This window comes from Sebastes umbrosus, chromosome 6 (assembly GCF_015220745.1).
Source record: "Sebastes umbrosus isolate fSebUmb1 chromosome 6, fSebUmb1.pri, whole genome shotgun sequence".
In the NCBI taxonomy this organism is placed as follows: Eukaryota; Metazoa; Chordata; class Actinopteri; order Perciformes; family Sebastidae; genus Sebastes; species Sebastes umbrosus.
In genome coordinates this window covers 14,052,735-14,074,569 of record NC_051274.1, presented here as the reverse complement: position 1 = coordinate 14,074,569, position 21,835 = coordinate 14,052,735, and the positions used below count along the sequence as shown (strand labels likewise).

Here is a 21,835-nt window from a genome sequence, read left to right as displayed (position 1 = left end):
TGTAGTTTGTAGTCTTATTAATCAAATATCTTGTTAAGGGTTTAAATGTGACCACAGCTCTCTTTATTTATTAAAATTTTCTGTCTTTGGCATCTGTTGTTGTGAAACTTGCCCCCCTGAAACTGACAGATAGTTGCTGCTAAGCTTCATCAAATTCATCAAGGTTAATATATTATACGGTGTTTCTGCTGTTTTGTCCACCTCCTGTTATACATGTACTGTATACCAAATCAATATGATGTTGTCAACATGCCTCAATTACATAATAGCATTTTGTTTTGATGACTTCTTGACATAGATGCACAGAACATTCATGAAATAAGCACTTTCAGGCACTTTATTAATAAAAGCATTGTGCACATGTGTCCAGATTCACTATCAGATTATTAATGTTGCACTTCTCTGTGTTGTTGAATGTAATAATAAGCTATAAATCATACTTTCATGTGACATTACAGCTGATGTAGTATATTATTGTGCTATTGGGCATTGTATGAGTATTTGTTTTGAATAAATTCATATTTATGAAGACTCTTTTGTCATTGTCATTAAAACTTTGATATGTAGGCTATTGTCTCATTACCATTAAAACCACCACTATTTTTTTATATACCCAATAAATAAATCACAAGTGATGTAAGTCTTTATCAATGAAGTAAAAGCCATCCAGTCACTTGAATGCGACGGGTTAAATCCCCCCCATGTGTGTGGAAGCTGTGCCCTCCCTGCCCACAATAGACTTACTTTGTTCCAGACAGAAACGCTTTGTGTGGGAGAGCGTGCGTTCGTGCCAGCCAGAACGAAGATACAAGGTCAGTAACCCACCCCCCATCTAACACACTGCAAATCAGCAGCACACATGAAAACGTACAAAAATGATTTGACTTTTAAGCAAGCTGCAGTTGATTGTTGCTAGATACGAGCTGGATGACACCTAAATCTAATCTACCAACGAGTGCATGGCATGACAATTGTGTTTAACTTTACTCTCCCATCACTGTGGAGATGACGTTGTATTTATGTGAGGATTTCACAATGGATTTATTATAATAGGCTCTTAGGCCCTGTTTGACAGGCGTGGGACCCAGGCTCAGGATGGGCCACATGAGCCTCTGTTATCTTGCCTGTCACCTGCTTTAAGCTGATGGAGTGACAAATAGCACAAAAACCAGAGGCTGTGACAGGAAATGAGAGGAAAGTAGGAGTCCGCTTTCACTGCAACGAGGGGAAAAAGGGACCAAGGAGCAGAGAAAACACTCAAAGGTAGGACCCCTAACATTCACCACTTTGTACTTTGTTTAGCTCATTTGGAATATCAGTTTTTTGGATATTAAGCACACAGTATTGGAGCACATTTAGGCACTTTAGAGTAACATATGTGAGGGGAGTGTTTTAGTCCTTGCAGCTGTAGTTCAAGACAGCTATCAATGGAAGTCAAGGTTTTGATGATGTCATAGGCTGAGTTGAGAAGTGGGATGGGTCAACAGCTGCATCAGCAGATTTGTATAAGAGTGAACACAAGATTGTTCCGCACTCACACCTGCCATTGAGATGACTGGCAGGAATTTGCATCAGTTTTTATGTGGCAATGTTTCAGTGACAAATGTGATGTGCATTTGACTTTAAGATCTACATATCTTATCCCTTGACCTCTGACTTCAAGATATGTGAATGAAAATGGGTTCTAAGGGTACCCACGAGTCTCCCCTTTACAGACATGCCCACTTTATGATAATCACATGCAGTTTGGGGCAAATCATAGTCAAGTCAGCACATTGACACACTGACAGCTGTTGTTGCCTGTTGGGCTTGAGTTTGCCATGTAATGATTTGAGCATATTTATTTATGCTAAATGCAGAACCTGTGAGGGTTTCTGGAGAATATTTCTCATTGTTTTGTATTGTTAATTGATTTCCAATAATAATATGTACATACATTTGCATAAAGCAGCATATTTGCCCACTCCCATGTTGATAAGAGTTTTAAATATTTGACAAATCTCCCTTTAAGGTGCATTTTGAACAGATGATTGATATGTGCAATTAATTTGCGATTAATCATGATTAAACATTTGAATCTATTGACAGCCCTTTTTTTTATTTAACAGTGTGGCTCTATAGATGGAAATGATGGTCTGTCGATTGGTCCACCACTTTGGTCCAGATATACTTTATAACACCAATTTAATGGATAGTCATGAAATTTTGTACAGATATTCATGGTCCTCAGACGATAAATCTGATTTAGGTGATCACCTGACTTTCCTAAACAACTAGGTTGAATTGAACTTGGTTCAAACATTCATTTTCCCCACGGGATCGTTATAACTTTGGTGATCCCTTAACATATCCTATAGTGCCACCATCATGTCAAGTTTTTTATTTAATTCATATTTAACCAATACTTCGGTTTATGACTATACCGGCTGTGGACAAAATGTCTCTATCTGCAAAACTCATGACAATTCTCTTCAGTTTCAGCTGCATTCTGTGTTTAGTGCCAATTGGCAAATGTTAGCATGCAAACACACTAATCTAAGATGGTGAACACAGTAAACATTATACCTGCTAAACATCAGCATGTTAGCATTGTTATTGTGGGCATGTAAGCTCAAAGCACTGTTGTCCCTATAAGAACAGCCTCACAAGTCCCTGGCATGGCTGTAGATTCCTGTTACAGGATGCTCTTGAGAAAAAGCGTTTGGTTTCTGTAGTTTACCTCACCATAAAGTCAGAATCACACTGCTCAAGCTTGTGAGACAATAATGTTTTGATAACTCAGTGGTGATGACTGAATGCAGTGCAGTGTCCTGGAGTTTCTCTCCGGCCTCTTTTTGTGCTCCCCCTGATGCAGTGACGTCAAAGTGTAAGTGATAGGTGCTCCGAGTCTGAACAGGCAGCTTGTGCGGCCGAACGCTCCCTCCCACTTGCCATCTGCTTTTACACGAGTCCTGGGCACACGTGCCAAAGGAGACCCGCGAGCATAGAGACCTTTTTGTCGTCACTGAGCTGGCTCTGTCCGCCTCTCTGCCTCTTCACTGTGCAATCTGGTGCATGGCACTGATCACTGCTCACTGCCAGGCCTGCTTCAGTCCAATGTATGGGAGGGAAAAAAGCCCATTCTGAGAGCCAAGAAGCTCAACATACCACTTCTGCTTTTGTTTTCTGTGTGAGGCAGGTCAGGTTGTGTTTCTCTTGTGAACACAGAGGAGGGGAAACCACGCCAGAGGATGCAGCACGTCAGCTACAGAGCAATGGGTGTCTTAATGGTTTACGTCACAAGTGGTCTGATACGCTTTTCAAATGTGAATGAAAAGATGTTCAAATCCATTAAGATGAGGAATATATTCATAACTTTTACACTTTTAAGTCATTTTTATTATAAGACTTCTAAATACAAATCCTAATCACAAGTTTAATTTCGTCTGTAGGTAGAGCCACCTCATTTGATCCCCCCCTCCCTTCTAAGCTATTGTTTAGCCCAGTCAGTGCTGGTTTGTATATGCAGCCCCGTGTGGATGCCTGAAAGCCTACACAGGTCAGGACTCTGTCGACATTCGTGAGATGGCTTTTGTTTAACACAAATACAGCTTCTCCTGCGACTTTGGCACCATTTCTAGAAAAGAAAATTGCTGCTTCCCCCCCGTAGGATTTTCTCAGCTGAATGGTAATGACCTTTCCCTCCTCTGAGGATATGCATGTGAATGGCTGAGTGTAGAAAAAAAAAGTCTTACAAAACAGACATTGTAATTGGTATTATGGGAAATGAGGAAAATTTAAAATACAGGAGGTGTGAAGAGGGAGTTTAAGATGTATTATTTCTACTTCTTATATTGTATGGCTCGATTAATCGCAAATTCATCACACATTTTTGTATCTGTTCAAAATGTACCTTAAAACGAGATTTGCCAAGTATTTCATATTCTTATCAACATAGGAATGGACAAATATGCTGCTTTATGCAAATGTATGTATATATTTATTATTGGAAATCAATTAACAACACAAAACAATGACAAATATTGTCCAGAAACCCTCACAGGTACCTTTATTTAGCATAAAGAAATATGCTCAAATCATAACATAGTAAACTGAATCCCAACAGGCAACAACAGCTGTCAGTGTGTCAGTGTGCTGACTTGACTATGACTTGCCCCAAACTGCATATGATTATCATAAAGTGGGCATGTCTGCAAAGGGGAGACTCGTCTGTACCCATAGAACACATTTTCATTCACATATCTTTAGGTCAGAGGTCAAGGGACCCCTTTGACTATGGCCATGGCAGTTTTTCCTCACCAAAGTTTAGCACGCGTTTGGAGCGTTATTTTAGCCTCCTTTGCGGCAAGCTAGTTGGTACTAATGGATTCCTTAGGTTTTTCTAGTTTCATATGATACCAGTATCTTCACTCTAGCTTTAACACTGAGCCTGCAACAACCTAAAAATCGCAAGTTGCGTTAATACGTTAAAGAAATTAGTGGCGTTAAAACAGATTTGAATTAACGCGTCATTATCACGTTAACTTTGACAGCCCTAATTATTTCATATCCTAGAAGGTCAACAGTAGAAAGTAATAGTCAGATTGTTATTGAGAAAGATGTTTGTGTTGCATATTTCCATCCTTTGTCATGTGTCTTGACATGTAAAATTCATATGAGAGAAACAAACATTGCTTTCATACTCTGTTTCCCCGGTTTTCTCCAGTCAACAATAAAGCCCACATTTTGATGTCATCAAATCCAACAAGAATGCAAATAGTTGTTGCTTTGAGAAATAGAAATCAGGCTCCAAAAAGTAAAACCTGCCTTTCTCAGTCCAAATCACATAATAATAAATCCAAAAATGTATTTAGTTTCTTGAGAACTTCCGTTTGTGTATTGTGTGAACAGACTTTGTGTTTGATTGAGGTCAGAATCATGAGAGCCTGGTCAGAACAGTGAAGTGATGTGGATGAGGAGTAGGTGGTGTATGGCGCTCATTCATTATTCATGAGATGGGTGGGCAGAGTGTAAGTGGCTGTGACAGACAGAAACTGTATTACTGGAGTGTATCAACTCCTCTAGGGTTCTTGACCTGATATTTGAAGGACTGAGACTTTAATTGGTATACTGCACAAACAAGAATAATTTTGTTGAGAAGAGTCATTGGAATTATCGATGCATTGGGGAAGCCACAGAGATGGGGAGGATAGAGCCCTGATTTGACATTGCGTGAGAGAGGTTGGTACTGACAACTTTTTGTTCTGATCAAACTAACATGACTCGTGGTTCATTGCATATTTACAGCAGTAATGTGGTGAAAAGATTTGTCATCTGATGAAACATTTTCACTACAATCTACTCCTGTCGGACATTCAGGGGGATCATTTTCATGGCAGCTTGAGACACAGTTTAATCACCTGTTCTTTTATTTGTACTGTGTGACGATGATGATGATAAACTATTCAGTTAGAGATTGTGATGACATTCAATGTGATCTAAGTAGTGGAGATATCACTGGTGGGAATAACTAAATACATTTACTCAGGTACTGTACAATTTTGAGGTATTTTCAATTATTTCAAGATTAAGATTTTTCATTAAAATACATTGGAGAAGCTTATAAAATATAATACATTGTTATATTGAACCAGTTGTTCCCAACCGTTTTGGTTTACCATGTGTCAAATGTTTCAGAAGTCTATAAATTGTTAGGAGATTCACCCAAGAGGGACCTCCACTGATTTCCTCTCTAAACTTTAAACTTTCATTTAAATTAGGGCTGTCAATCGATTAAAATATTTAATCGCGATTAATTTCATGATTGTCCAAAGTTAATCGGGATTAATCGCAAATGAATCGCACATTTTTTATCTGTTCAAAATGTACCTTAAAGGGAGATTTGTCAAGTTTTTAATACTCTTATCAACATGGGACTGGAAAATATGCTTACTTTATGCAAATGTATGTTTATATTTATTATTGGAAATCAATTACCAACAGAAAACAATGACAAATATTGTCCAGAAACCCTCACAGGTACTGCATTTAGCATAAAAAATATGCTCAAATCTTAACATGGCAAACTCAAGTCCAGTAGGCAACAACAGCTGTCAGTGTGTCAGTGTGCTGACTTGACTATGATTTGCCCAAAGAAAGATCAAATTTGTTAATGCGTTAAAGAAATTAGTGGTGTTAAAACTAATGTGTTAACCTGTTATTATCGCATTAACTTTGACAGCCTAATTTAAATATATGTTTGACACTCAAAGAGTTATTGAATTATCCAATAGGTTATTTTACAAAAAAATAAAGATTAGCAAGAAATCACAAAAATGAATAAAAATGTATGCTGCAGAGCTTTTTTTTTTTTTTTTTTCTTCTCCCATTAATCATCTCAAAGTCCCTCAGATTTATCTATCGACCATTTGGAGGGGGCCTGACCCTAGGTTGAGAACCACTGACTAAACTACTGAACTACAGAAACTAGCTTCACCTTGACCTACAACAGTCATAAGCTACTTAAACATTAGTGCATGAGTTATAATGAGCTAGTTCTAAATAATATATAATAAAACAACAATCACAGGGGCCATTTTACTGTAGAATGAGTACTTTGATACTTTATGATGATATGATATATGATTTAAGTACATTCTGCTGATAATATTTATGGGTTTTTTTTACTTAAAGGAACAGTGTGTAACATTTCGGGGGATCTATTAGCTGAAATGGAATATAATATTCAAAACTACCATAGTCTTGGAGGGGTGAGCAGAGGGGTACTCAGTTGGTTGCAACCTGCAACCACACCACTAGATGCCGCCAATTCCTACACACTGTACCTTTAAGTAGGATTTTGAATGAGGGACTTTTACTTACAATTTTGACATTGTGGTATCACTTTTTCCACCACTGTGAGATATTAGTTGCTGCATTGCAGATGCTTTTAGTGAAATCTGTAGTAAGACGTTTAAATTACAGTAATCTACTCTAGATTTTATCTGCATGACATGAATGTATCGTACAGTAGATATCGTCTATTTTTCTTCATTCAATTTGAAAACAGGAGAACTGGTGAAGATAAGAGTTGCTTGGTTCCATGCACTGTAACGATGGGGACACTGGTCAAACCAGCGCTGCTGCTGCTGCTTTTATGGCAGAGTGTTTGGGCTTTGGACATCCCTCTGGAAAGTGAGTCAGTAACTTAACTTGCATGTCATTTGTAATTTGTATTGTCTTACCATATATGTTTCTAATATACTAAACTGATTTATTTCTCTGCCTGCAGTCAGGCAGCCTCCAACCATCATAAAGCAGTCAATGAAGGAGCATATTGTTGACCCCAAAGACACCATGGTCATAGAATGTGAAGCCAAAGGAAACCCTCATCCCATGTAAGAGCTGATGTAGTCCAGTGAACAGTTTTGTCAAAGACATCATTGTCTGCAAACCACCTCACTGTTTTTTTTTCTTCTGTCTTCGTTTACACTTTTCATCATGAAGTTTCTCATGGAGGCGTAATGGGAAGTATCTCAACGTGGCACGTGACGCTCAAGCATCGATGCGAAGGCGCTCAGGGACGCTGGACATCTACGCCTGGAACAATCCAGAACAGTATGAGGCAGAGTATCAGTGCATTGCCTCCAATGAGTATGGATCTGCATACTCCAACAAGATCAGACTACAACTATACAGTAAGATCAATAAGAGCTTTATGGCTTTAGCTACACAGGCAATACATCATGGTAGTATCAATTGACTGCTTGTTTTGGTCTTTTTATGCGATTCAGAGTATCACCAGACCCGTCTTATCAGATAATATACTTATATGTGGAAGTTGATTAGCTCAGTATATAATATGTTGCTGTTCAGATTTGATTCATGTGCAAACCCTGACTTTGCTGCTCACATCTGTGTTTGTGTAGGAGCTCCTGTGTGGCCGAGGGAGGTTCAGGAGCCTGTGGTGGTCAGTGCTGGCTTGCCTCTGGTCCTGTCCTGTGACCCGCCACCAGGCCCGCCGAAACCTGAAACCTATTGGATGTCCAGCTGTAAGTGTCTTCTGGAGTTACCCCTCTAAATGTTTGGATCAATAAGCCTCAACAAGGAAGCATTTTAATGATCTGCTAAACAAACACGCTTTCAAGAATTCTAGCCGTTGAAATCCATCTCCTGAGAGCTGTGACTTTATTTTCATTGCAGGCTCATATGCGAGACCTTTCAACTGGCCCATTCAGACAGCTTTCCCCACCATGCAGCCTGTGCGGCCGGACCGCAGGGTATCCATGGGAGTAAACGGAGACCTGTACTTCTCTAACGTCCTGTACAACGACTCTGCTGCTGATTTCTGCTGTAATGCCCGCTTCCCCTACAAGAATGTCATCCAGCAGAAGATGCCCCAGGTTGTTAAAGTGCTTACAAGTGAGTATGATTGTGTGTTCACAGTGTCCAGTGTCTTTTGGGTGACATCTACTTTTTTTTAAACACAAGTGTTTACACTTGTAACCTGCAGTGGTGGTACATTTATTCTAGTACTGTACTTAAGTAAAATTTTGAGGTACTTGTACTTTACACTTCTACTCCACTACAATTCAGAGGGAAATATTGCACTTTTTTTACATTACACTACATTACATTTACACTACATCTATTTGATTACTTTAGTTACCAGTTACTTTACAGATTCAGATTAATAATACAAAATATAATCAATAAACAAATTATCAAGTATTATGTAAGGGATAATGTACAGCGAACCGGTCTTTGTTGTGAAATAAACCCAGACAGGGCGATGCACGCTCCGCTTCGCGTCGCTCGCTGTACATTATCCCGCTTATTACACGGCTACTTTTTAAAAAAATTAATAATTTGACACAAAAACGGTCAGCCAGAGTCCAACATCAGAACTGCGCCCATATTAACGGTCTGTTATACATAGCAACGTTCTGCTATAAAGAAATAACAGACCGTAGAACGCAGAATAATAATAAAGTCAGAAAAGAGAAAATACAGGGAGAGGGTCTCTGCCGAAACAGACACCACCACACACTTTTAGTGGGGCATAAGTGATGATTGAGAAAGATTATTTTCAGTCTATACATTGTTTTTTAGTAAATTCTTGCATATTATACCTTTAATATACATGTAGCATTGGATACATACTATGGCATCACACAAGCAAAGGCTGGACTAGTGTAAGAATACGGACGGACGGGTTACACACTAACACTATCTGTTCTGTTCATCTTTGCTACCATGACTTTTTCTAACCACACTAATAACAATAAATTCTAATGTCTTTTTTCCATTAACTCCCTGTGCTTTTGCGATTATTATACCTCTAAACTGGACAATTTTGTTTTATTCCAGACTATACCCTAAAACGACTCCTCGTTTGCTCCAACTAAACTCACTAATTGTGGTGAGTGTGTGTTCGGCTTCAGTTGTCCTCTATTATTTTCTGAGTTAACTTGTTTCATGGTCAGACAGGGTTTGTGAATGTTCGTGTGACTGGTGTGCGTGTTCTGGTTTTATTTCCTCGGCAGCTCGCACAGTGTCCGAGGCTGCCCCCACCTGGCTGTCTCCCACGGGCTCGACCAGCTCAATACTGGTTCTGCAAGGGGAAGAACTGCTCCTGGAGTGTATCGCTGCAGGAGTGTGAGTGTCAACTCAAAATCACAAGATATACTCAAACTGCAGGCCTTTTTAAAAAAAAAAACAATATTAAATGTTACAGTTTCAAAAAGCCTTCTGTTCAGTACAATTTTGACTTTGATTTCATGAAAGTCGTCCTGTGTAAAGCCTTGTTTATCATCATCAAGGCCAACTCCTCATATTACGTGGACCAAGAATGGTGATGACCTGGGGGTGACGCCGCGCATGAAAGTAAAGAACTTCAACAAGATGATTAAAATCCCAAAGGCGTCTTTTGATGATGTCGGTGAATACACTTGCTCTGCTACCAATAAGATTGGATACATTGAGCACACAATAACCGTCAGGGTCAAAGGTGAGAGACACTTTCAGAAACGTTTCTTAATGAACAATAGTGTTGAAACAACTAAAATATTTGTATTTGACAGCGGCTCCTTTCTGGCTGGAGAAACCCACTGATCTGGTCTTGGCCCCGGAGGAAAATGGACGGCTAGTGTGTCGTTCTGATGGCGCTCCTCGTCCCACAATCAGCTGGTTCATCAATGGGGAACCAATTGAAAGTATGTGTTTGGAGATCATGCCTACTAGCTGTAAAAGTGAATCTAAATAACTTCATTGTGTTTTTCTTTTTCTCTAGCTGCTACACCGCAGCCTAACAGACAGGTATCAGGAGACACGCTGACTTTACGCAGTGTGACCGCTGCAAACTCTGCAGTCTACCAGTGCAATGCTTCCAATCAGTATGGATACTTAATGGCCAATGCTTTTGTCAACGTGCTGCGTAAGTTACCACTTTGTCGTCCATGACAGTTACTGTGTAAAACATTGTTTCTCAATCAACCATGAGGTGTGGAAGATTTGGAATGGTTTGCCAAGGGGTCAACAATAAATATAAAATAATAATAATAATAATAATAATAATAATAATAATAATAGACAACTTTTTGCAAAATATTATTATGTAGATCAAGCAAGACCAGTCTATGTGTAAACTACTTAGATTTTTGTACGTAAAAAAATTATTTACGAGTAAAGCCAACTTAATTTTATTTTGTTAATCAAACAAAACAAGTATTTTGCAATGATTTTTAGCCATTTTTCTGAAAGCCAAGTTACTTGAGAAGATAATTGTTTCAAACCACACACCACACCTCCAGTTTCTATTAAGATAAGTTATACATTGGGACCAGTGCTGCCAGATCTCGTGAGAGAAACAAGCAACCAGATGGATAGAAACAAGCCCAAAAGAAGCAACTCCCTCCCCCCAAAAAAGGCCAAAACAAGTGACCTTACCTACCTACCACAATATGAGAGAGAGAGGGAGCCACTTGATCACTTCATATATATGTATGAATTTGTTTTGGATTGCATGCATTGCATTGCATTTTTGCATCCATTTCTAGCTTGTAACTTTAAATTTTTCAAGAAATTAGTGCCATTAAAACAAATTTGCATTAACACGTTATACATAAAAGAGATGAGGTAAAATATGTATCTGTTTCTAAAGTGGAAGTGCTGTACAGTTTTGTGCACGGATGTGCAAAAATTCAAAGACTAAAGTAAAATGATTAATTGTCAATGTTTCTGTAGATGCAACGCCACGTATTCACGGGCCCAGGAATGAACTCATGAAGGTGGTAGAGGGCAGTCGTACCCTCGTAGACTGCCGCTACTTTGGTTCTCCAGTCCCTGAATTGCGATGGTGAGAACACACCGTTTGACATTTTAATTTCAAAGACATCAGCTCACAGTGTATGTGTGTGTGTTTCTGGGTCTGCTCACACAGGTCCAAATATGGACAGGGGAATCTTGAAGGAAATCGGTTTAAGACCCACAGTAACGGGACTCTGGAGATCAAACGCATACAGATAGAGGACCAGGGAACTTACTTATGTATAGTCAGCAACATCGCCGGAAGAGATGAGAGTCAAGTCCGAATAGAGGTCAAAGGTGATCACACTGCTTCATACTAAAAATATTTTACTTTATGATTGTGTGATCCGTCATAGTTTTTTTCATCCACTCTTCTCAGAGCCTACTTTAATCGTCACAAGGCCAAAGAGTATGAAAGTCATCCGTGGGAGCGATGTGCGCTTTGAGTGTGGAGTAAAAGCAGATGTCACTACTCCTGTCACAACCACCTGGATGAAAGAAAAAAAGCATGTCAGTCTCGGCTGGAGGTACGTCCTATTATGAATGAATTCTAAAGAGATATACACCAAAAATATACACTATTTTTATTATTGTTTTATTGTGAACCAATGAGCATCTTGATCTCACCAATTTCACTCGCTTCTATACTCAGAATCGCTCTGGATGAATCAAATCTGGTCATCACTAATGTAAACAGAGGCGATGAGGGCAATTATACCTGTGTCATCAAGAGCGAACTGGACCAAAAGTCTGCCTCAGCACGCCTAATGGTGATGGGTATGACACGTTTAAAATAAATGACATTTCATCAACAACACAACATGTTTGGCTTCTTAATTGTTCATGTGCGTTTGTGTGTAGACCGTCCAGATCCTCCCACTAAGTTGGAGTTGTCAGATCCATATGAACGTAGTGTAAGACTCAGTTGGGTCCCTGGAGAAAGCAACCACAACCCTATAACAGGTAAGGAGCCGTTCAACTGAATGAACTCTCAGAAATAAAACTATTTTGTAAGTGTTATTGTTTTTAGGGAATTCTTCTTGTATTTACCATACAGATTTGGCTATATTTCTCCATCTATTGCTCTGTTACAGAGTACTTGGTGCAGTATGATGATGATGACTGGTTGCCTGGGAAATGGAGAAACCTCTCGACGTACCCAGGGAACCTCAACTCTGTCATTCTGCATCTTTCACCTTTCACCTACTACGAGTTTCGGGTCATCGGTATCAATGAAATCGGAATGAGTCGCCCTAGTCGTCCATCTACGCGCTTCCAGAGCAGCGGCGCACGTGGGTTTGATGCTCCTGATATACATACTTATTGTCAGAGACACATTACAAGCTAGCAAACAACAGCCATATGTGTAACACATTTTTAAAGAACAGTTTGACATTTTGGGAAAACGCTAATTTTTTTTGTTTTGCCAAGAGTTAACCCTCTGAGACCCACAACAGACCCATTTTTGTCTTTTCTAGGTGGGTACAAGGGGGTCTTTAGGGGGAGATAGCAGGTCAGCAGTATACATCACATAGAAGTGGTGTACATCATCTGAAAGCTGGAAACCTGAAGATTAATTTGATATGCTGCTCAGCACTGTGTGTCAAGTTGTTCTGGTCATGAGTCAGAAATAAACATGAATTAATTAATTAAATAATTAATTAAAATAAATTGTGAAAGTGTATAAGAGCTTAGAACAGTATGATGGAAGTATATGATGGCCTTTCACATGCTCACTTATGTCTCATAAATTGTTGCAGCAATGTTTGGGTTGATACCATTTGTTACACAGATTTGGTGCTAAATGTAACCAATTTCTACCACTCAAGAATTGATAAAAATGATCAATTAGCCCTACAAAATACCACATTAAGACACCAAGACCTTGAGGAACACCATAGAAAAAGCCATGTTGTGATTTGGTATCAAAAACTTTTGACATTTGGAGATTTCTGCAAGAATTGCATTTTTTACCAATTAGATGGCGAGCACTTCTGTTCTCGAAACTGCTCAGAAACCCCCTTATCGCCAATCTACCTAGGAAAGCCATCCATCCTCTGAATGCCCTAGGTCTCTAGGTTGTTGTTGTAAAGTTTCATGAGGCTGTGATTATCCTAGAGGTCCCCATAGGTCATTTTATACAGTGATGTCAAGTTTAAAAAAATGGTCTTACTACAATGAAATGGTTACTTTTTGAATACAGTTGGGCTCATTGAATCCACAAGAGTATGTAATTCAAGACTGTTTAGGGGCACCAGTATGCAGAAATATTCAAACACTTCATTTTTAGAATAGGTCAAAATAACACATTCATATGGCATTCAAAAAACTGCATGTTTTTTTTGCCCCAAACTGCATGTGATTATCATAATGTGGGCATGTCTGTAAAGGGGAGACTCGTGGGTACCCATAGAATCCATTTTCATTCACATATCTTGAGGTCAGAGGTCAAGGGACCCCTTTGAAAATGGCCATGCCAATTTTTATGCTAAGATATGCTAAGATCTCCTGGCTATAGCTTTATGTTTCACTGATATACACGAGTGGTATTAATCTTCTGCAAGAAAGCAAATAAGAGTATTTCCCAAAATGCTGAACTCGTCCTTTAAAGCTAATGATCCTACCATTGCATTGGTTTTCCTGCACAGCCCCAGATGTCATCCCAAAGAACGTAAAAGGTGTGGGTACATGGAGGAATAACATGGAGATCAGCTGGGAGGTAATGAACCCATCAAAAACTGTTTTATCTTGACAGTTGATTATTTTCATTTCCACCACAATGAAATCAAACTATGCCGGTTGCTGTTAACCATGCTTTCAGCCCCTGACCTGGAGAGAGTGGAACGGGCCCCACCTGAAGTACCTGGTGTGGTGGAGAAGGAGAGATTCCCGAGAGGAGTGGAAGAACGCAACCACTAAGTGGCTGAGATACTACATCTACGATGCTGATACCTTCACTCCTTATGATATTAAAGTCCAGGCTGTTAACGACTTTGGGCTGGGTCCAGAGTCTCCTGTTATCGTTGGTTACTCTGGGGAAGACCGTAAGTACCTAAATCCTCTGCATTACAATATATGGATGAGTAACAAAGGAAGGACAAACTAACTTCATGTGTCTTGGGCATTAAGCATTTGCCACATGGTTTTTGTTCATTTGATGTTTGACTGGCACTCTTTTAATTGCATCATCTCATTGCACGCTCTTCTCCTGCAATGATTTGATGGCACCCGACGGGTGTTTATCTCAATGAACCCAACTCCTTGGCCTTACCTAACAATAGTGGATGACAATGCTCATTAATTTGCTTCGTCCTTTGCCGATTTTCTGAAAATTTGTTTTAAATTAGTGTCTCCAAAGTGTAAAGGGAAAGACCTACAATACTTTCTTTGTATTACCTAATTGTTTTTTGTCCCATTTTCATATTGTCTAATTATAAATGAGAGAGAAAATATGTATTTAACTTTTTTTTCTCTTATTTACAGTACAGTCTCTCATAGCTCAGGTGAACCCTGTTAACGTGCACCTCTTCATATTTAGATTAACATTTTTTTATGTTTGTAGTTAGGGTCCCGTAGGTGTTCGATTAAGCAATTTGGTTGAGATCCGGTGACTGCAAATGCCAAAGCATAAGATTCACATTCAATGACCAGGTCTGACCTGAATGGATGCATCCAATGTTATGTTTCTCCACTAATTTAGTCCTTCGATTTGTTACCCCTCTCTGAATCTTAATTTTTTCCTCCTTCTTTTTAACATGTTGTCCTTCTCATCACCTCTATTTGTGTTCACTGATCAGCAAATATTAAGTCATCTCTGTTTTCCTTAGGTCCCTTAACTGCACCCCTGAACCTGAGATTGTCCGACATCGAGAGCACTCAGGTGACTTTGTACTGGGACTCTGTGACGCGCGGCTCTATGATGGGAGAACTGAAAGAATACAAGGTGTGTCTATCGTGGATTCAACATCGGATAATGCATTTTGATTACAGCTTACATTTATGTTGAGAAACAACAATAGAAACTGAGGGCATACTGTACTTCATGAGAGAGTCCACCAGTGATAGTGGTGTAGACTGGTGAGCTTCAGTTGATGTAATAGTGTGGAAAGTAGTAAGAATTTCTTGGTAAGGTGAATCTGTAGCCCAGAGATCTCCCTGCATTGTCTGTTGACTCCACAATTGAAAAGAGACCTAAGGCAAAGAATGGGCCAGCACATGTCACTCAAAACCTTCCTTGGTTATAAGCATATAAGCACTCCTGACATTAGAGAGAACAATTAGGGAGTGTGAGCCAGACCAACTCCCAGAGGGAAAGCACCAAAACCGAAAGTTACCCAAGTAGTTATGTTGCTCCCTCTTCCTCTCAATACATAATAACATGTACACTCTCATACAGGCCAACTGAATAGAACGCAACGAAACAAAGTACAAAATTATTATAAGTATATATACAGTATGTATGGATACCTGGAGCTGAACAGACAGTGTGCAGGAATTCAACCTTTTCTTGAAAAATAACAATCCAGTGCTTTCAGCATAATCAAAATGCTGGGTGTGTTGCTTCTCGTCTCTCAGGCCTACTACTGGAGGGACAGCAGCCAGCTGAGGTGGCTGAGGGTCAATAGAGCGATGAAGTCTAAAGCATTTCCAGACAATGATCCAGAGCCCTCTGGGGTCCTCACTGGGCTCATCCCCTATAGCAACTACAAGTTGTATATAGTGGTGGCAAACAATCGATATGAAGGGCCGCCCAGTAATCATATACACTTCTCAACGCCTGAGGGAGGTAAGAAAAGCCACTAATTTACCATCCGAGGAACAAGAGAACATCGGTGTGTTCTACCAAGCACAAGCATTTCACAAATGAATGTTTGTTTCCAAAGCTTATTGTCTGCTGCTGTGTTTTTGTCTGTAGTACCATCTGTTCCCAGATCCTTCAGGATCCAACAGCGACATCTGGACAGTATTTATGTCGACTGGGACCTGCCAGCAGAACCCAATGGCGTCATTACTGGATATTCCCTCAAGTACCAGACAGGTACGCCAACCCAACATCTGAAACACTGTCAAATACTTCATAATGTAGTATTAGACTGCAGTCCTCCTAGGACAAACAACAAAGCTTTAATAACAGAGAAGAAAACCCTTTATTGCACTAAATCTGACAAGGATTTCTACATGACACTCAAGTCCACATCCCAGTAGCACATAATAGCACACTTAAATATGCACTCAAAGACCAAAATACCACTGAAGTATGCCCTTGAGAGGGTAATGAACGCTTGTGTAGGCTTACTTGTGTGCACTCAACCAGCATCAAGAGTCCCCCTAACACACTTGAATTTCCACTCTCTCCACAGTGAATGCCACCAGGGGAGAGGAGCTGCGAGTTGAGGAGTTCACTCCAAATGTAACAAGTTTCTCAGTCCGGCGATACGACCGCTACACTCGATACAGATTCTCCGTGGCGGCACGAACTCGGATCGGGATAGGGGAATGGCATACAGAGGAGTCACCCCACTACACCACTGAAAGTAATTTACGGCCTGCTCCATGCAACACATTTGGTGGTCTACCAAATAAACGTTTTGATTGGATGGTAGGGGTGTCACGATTTCAATGCTAAATCGGAAACTGAACAAAATTAGCTTCCGATCTCAACCATCAAAATCAAATGCAGGACCATCGATTATTTTTACTTTCTCTCCGCCCCGTCTACATGCGTGTGAAAAATGGAAAAATACAGCTGTACTCAAGAAATGTAACAGCCATCTCACTCATGGTTTGAACTATAAACCAGAACAAAAATCACAATTACCAACATAAGCCACCATGTTCTGAATGGACACATTACATTACAAACACTAACAAAAGTAACGTTTGCATTTTGGAACATCAAACTTAAACTACTCATGGATGTATAAAGAGAACTGGATACAGCGTTGGAGGCGGGGCCCCGTTCATTCCTATGAAAGTTGCTCAGTGGCGCATGATGCCAAAATGGCCTGACTTCCTACTGTAAAAGTAGTAGAGCACAGCACACTTGTAATGGTCTGCAGAAGGATTTATGTTTTTGTAATGATTATGTACTGAGGTGGGTCACACAGATACTGATATTGAAAAGATGCAGCTTTTTATATTGTAGACTGTTGTAGTCTAATTTTTGAAACACTTTCTAAACAAAAAAGGGAGTTCTCTTTGTATAGAATTTGAAAGTGTAAATGACTGTTGTCAGGGCATAAAAGCAATGAAATCGAAAATCAAATCAAATCGTGACCTTAAAATCGAAAGTCAAATCGAATTGTGGATTTGGAGAATCGTGACACCCCTAGTGGATGGTGATTTTGACGTGTGTGCTTACATGTGTGTGCACATGCTTGTGTGTGTCTTAGCGTATGCTCAGGACCAGGTGGACATCACCACTCAGGGCTGGTTCATTGGGATTATGTGTGCTGTGGCTCTCATCGTGCTCATCCTTCTCATAGTCTGCTTCATCAAGAGGAGCCGAGGGGGGAAATACCCAGGTACGGTGGTGCTTCCTCATATTCTATGATGTCTAATTACATCACGCTGTATCTGTTATTGCAGTGTAGCTTGTTTTAATTTCAGTTCGGGAAAAAAAAGACATTTCATTGGAGCCAGTGGATGACAAAGATCAGGAAGGATCGTTTGACTACAGGTAAGCATTAAGAGTGGACAGTTGGTGGAAAATACACGAATAAGGAAAACACACTCACTGCAAACTCCCCTGCTACCACCAGACAAAAGAAAAAAGATCTTATTGTCATGCTATCAGTCTGTAATGTCTTATCTACCAAACTGTTCAGGTTTCCAAGGTGTGTTACATCATGTATTATTATTCATATAATAGCATGGTAATAATACTCAACACTGAATACATCATTATGTTTCCCATAACACTGTTCAGCACAATCATTATTGAAAACTACATGTCTAACAACAGTAGCCATGTATTTACATCCATTTGCTCTGTAGCTGTGCATTAGCTTTCTGTCTGGTGATGTAAAGCGAGTTATCTTGTAAACAGACAAACCTGATGTTTGCATTCAGGAGTTACTTATCTCAACGCACTGATGGGAGCACTCACAAAGAATGGTTTGCGACCGCTGAGAGAACCATGAATTGCGCATGACTTGCAACCGCTATCTGCCGTCTCCATCCATCCATCCATTATCTGTAACCGCTTATCCCATTCAGGGTCGCGGGGGAGAGGGCTGGAGCCGATCCCAGCGGAGATTTGGTGAAGGCGGGGTACACCCTGGACAGGTCGCCAGACTATAACAGGGCTGGCACATAGAGACAGACATCCATTCACGCTCGCATCCATACCTACGGGGAATTTAGAGTCAACAATTAACCTAACCTGCATGTCTTTGGACTGTGGGAGGAAACTGGGGAACTCTGAGAAGACCCACGCTAACACGGGGAGAACATGCAAACTCCACACAGAAGGGCCACTACACCACCGTGCCGCCCCTATATGCCTGTCTGCATTTTATTAATCTAATTTCGTGGGTGCAATGGATAGAGTTAAAGCACCCCAAAATGGGGCTAATGAATGAATAACATTAGCAAGAAACTCTCGTTTAGATGCCTAGAACACAATCACTACGGTCTAATCCTTCCTACATCCTTTGTTTTGTGATCATTCTCGAACGAAAGCTGTTCTGCAATCACCTGCCACAATCTATCTTTAAATTCTGCATCACTGTATTCTTTTATTTCTTTATCATAACTTTCTATCGGGAAATAAAGTGAACGTGGTGAATGTTTATTATGCCATGCTGGATGATGACGTTTGCATGGACGGTTGCTCTGAGTGATCAAACAACCCTCTTCTGCCTTTTGACGGATGTGAAAAGACGCAGAACATTTAACCTGCAATGTAAACTTCAATGACGCCTCTCTATACAAACAAAATGGAGACCCACTCATAAAAACATTGTTCCATAGCGCTACTAGTGGTCAAAGACTCCACAGGGTGCCTTTAATGTAATTCCATTTTAGCATGGTGCTGCACAGCTACAAATCAAATCTGTTTACAATATTTATGGCCTTATTTATGATAACTCATACTTACATTATTTTCTGTTTTTTTTCCTATTTACTCTACCTTTTCTTTCTAAACCTTTATTCCCCCCAAAACCTCAACCCTGTTCTTTTCCCATTGAACCACTCAAGGTCTCTTGAAAGGTATGACAAGACTGAATATTCACACTATTGACATTTAAATTGAACAGCCCTACATGGGTTGTTATTTATTCATTTGTTTATACAGTATATAACTGACAGATGTTTGGAGCTATAAATAGTATATTCACAACAGAATATTGGAACTGTTACAAGCATTTTATGACTGGATGATCAATGAAATGTGATAAAACCATCTATTCATCATAGCAAATGATGATCTCATAAAAACTCTCTTCATATTTTAGGATAGCACGTGTCTCCACTCTGCCTTACCCACGGCGGTAAGTACAGGACCATCTAAATGTATTGATACATCAGGTTGAGTTTTATCCTCCATCCTTCCTGTCTTCCAGTGCTGACATAATGCATCAAGTTTTTAGTTTTCATACTATTTTGCAGAGAGGAGGAAAGAGGACTTCAAAGAGGCCAGCCGTCTATGGAGGCAATGATGAAGCGGTCAGACAGTGATGACAGTCTGGTGGACTACGGCGAAGGAGGCGAGATACCGTTCAACGAGGACGGCTCGTTCATCGGCCAGTACACAGGAACCAGGAGAGATGTCAGGGAGTTGGAATTTGGTGGAAGTCTGGAGCTCCACTCTCCAATGAATACCATCTACTCCCTGGCGTAAAACTCAAAATTCAAACTGCTTTCCTTGTCACGTGACTTTACCATGCTTGTACCCTCCACCTTAAATTAAGAACTTATGGTGCTTGTGGTTTGTCTGCAGGAGGGAACAGCTGGATGTAACCCTCTATGTCCATGCAGACAAAGCCACTTTCACGCATTTAAAGAAGAAAATGGTGGAATAATTGGGACAATACTAGAGATCAGATGCTTATTCATCTGATGAAAAGCAAGCTTTGCCTTTTGTGTTTCGTATAGGGAATGGGAATGTGACGTCACCGACAGCAAGTTGGCCATTTTTGGAGGCTGTTTAAGGCAAGTGTCAAAAGATGACACAAAACACTGCACAGTGAATGAGATTTAAAAGCCGACTTGTACATTATAGATAGTCAGACACTAAGGTAGGCTAATGTTATGGGTTTTATTTTGCAAGATACTGGAAGATTAAATATGCAGTATTAGCCAACGTTTTGTTAGTATTCAGTTAGCATAACATTATAGCTTATTTTTGTCCGTATGATTGTGTAGATAGCATTTGGCTTGTAGATCTTAATGTCATTTACCTACCCGTTTGTAAATTGGACATGGGCCTCCAAAGATTTACATATTTTGAACTGACAGGTTTTCACTAACGCCAAAACACATCAGTGACCGTAATGTGTGGCAAGCTGTCAAGGTCCTCCTAGTTCGTAAGGATCGATATCATTAACTAACTTAAATTTTGTAATATATCGCTCCTTTGCCTCTGCCAGCTTCTCTTTATACATCATGTGTATTTGTCTTTTGCCCATACTTTATACATTTCTGATGATGAACGATTGACAGATGACAGATTAATGGTCTGGTGACAAATGACTATAGCTCCATACGCTACACTCCAAAAATGGCAGCACACCCCAGAATGCTCTGCGATTCCCATTTCCTATTGCATTTCCTGTAAATAAAAATGCTGCGTGTTCGTGCATGTGCATACGCGTGAGTACATGTTCAGTTATCCTGTCAATGGAGAGACGCAGGCTGCACATCAGAGGAGACAGAAGTGGATCAGTTTATCATGTTGATAAAAGCAGTTGCACAGACTAACTTAACTACTGTTATTGCATCTTTTTCTTTCAGTTAATTTCAATAATGACATTTGTGTTATTTTTGTGTGTTGGCCGCATACCATACTTTCACGATCAAGGGAGCCACAATGTACTCCCTGAACTTATTATTGCGTATATTTTGTTTTATACACTGGTGTTTATGGTGCAATGTGAGAATATAAAAGTGTTGTTGGTGATAGGTGAAGGATAATAAAATATCTCCAGGGACTAATGATTCATCTGCACGATCAGTTTGCGAAATGTGCTCTGCTAAGAGGCAAGAGGTCAAACCATTTGGGGAATCAGCAAGCAGCCATAAACCAGCTGTAAAATCAGAAGTTGCTCATGTTTTTCTATACACTTGCCTTAACTGTCCCCATTTCTCTCACCATGGAGATGGACAGAAATCATTAATCCAGACGTAACAGCTTTAGTTTATTTGACCCCTAACATCATCTGTGTATTAACCCAGTTATGTCCTAAATGTAAATAAAGTGGAAATATTTATTTCTAGCATGTTTGATATGCCTCTGAATGTTGAATTCAACTGCTCGGTTTCCTAATTATAAAGGGGTGATTTGTGGTTTTTGACTATGATTCTTAGAATTAGTTTTGAACCATTT

The 21,835-nt window shown here is 39.8% G+C and overlaps 1 protein-coding gene across 4 annotated transcripts; it reads left to right on the top strand.

Annotated features, from left to right (window-relative positions):
• The first annotated feature begins 828 nt into the window (after window positions 1-828).
• nfascb (neurofascin homolog (chicken) b) lies at window positions 829-21,730 on the top strand. Of its 4 annotated transcripts, XR_005207410.1 has the most exons (28): window positions 829-1,263; window positions 7,049-7,173; window positions 7,271-7,376; window positions 7,486-7,676; window positions 7,908-8,030; window positions 8,182-8,400; window positions 9,525-9,636; window positions 9,801-9,988; window positions 10,062-10,193; window positions 10,271-10,414; window positions 11,224-11,335; window positions 11,420-11,583; window positions 11,666-11,813; window positions 11,939-12,063; window positions 12,148-12,249; window positions 12,381-12,578; window positions 13,935-14,005; window positions 14,108-14,330; window positions 15,114-15,229; window positions 15,862-16,072; window positions 16,202-16,324; window positions 16,647-16,820; window positions 17,679-17,810; window positions 17,896-17,965; window positions 19,489-19,500; window positions 19,746-19,781; window positions 19,900-21,086; window positions 21,138-21,730. XR_005207410.1 is itself a non-coding variant. In XM_037773838.1 (27 exons), the coding sequence occupies exons 2-27, from the start codon at window positions 7,095-7,097 to the stop codon at window positions 20,129-20,131; spliced, it is 3,543 nt and encodes a 1,180-aa protein (XP_037629766.1). In that variant the 5' UTR covers window positions 829-1,263; window positions 7,049-7,094; the 3' UTR covers window positions 20,132-21,730. The 4 variants fall into 4 exon arrangements, 3 of the variants coding, with proteins under 3 accessions (XP_037629766.1, XP_037629768.1, XP_037629767.1); XM_037773838.1 differs by having other exon boundaries at window positions 19,900-21,730; XM_037773839.1 differs by lacking the exon at window positions 829-1,263 and adding an exon at window positions 4,913-5,220 and having other exon boundaries at window positions 19,900-21,730.
• Window positions 21,731-21,835: the final 105 nt, after the last annotated feature.

Bases quoted from the DNA above. Each gene is read 5' to 3' on its own strand.
- nfascb (XM_037773838.1), top strand. From the start codon at position 7,095: ATGGGGACACTGGTCAAACCAGCGCTGCTGCTGCTGCTTTTATGGCAG. The intron at 9,989-10,061 runs GTGAGAGACACT...TGTATTTGACAG, and splicing joins AATAACCGTCAGGGTCAAAG to CGGCTCCTTTCTGGCTGGAG. The intron at 14,006-14,107 runs GTAATGAACCCA...CCATGCTTTCAG, and splicing joins ACATGGAGATCAGCTGGGAG to CCCCTGACCTGGAGAGAGTG.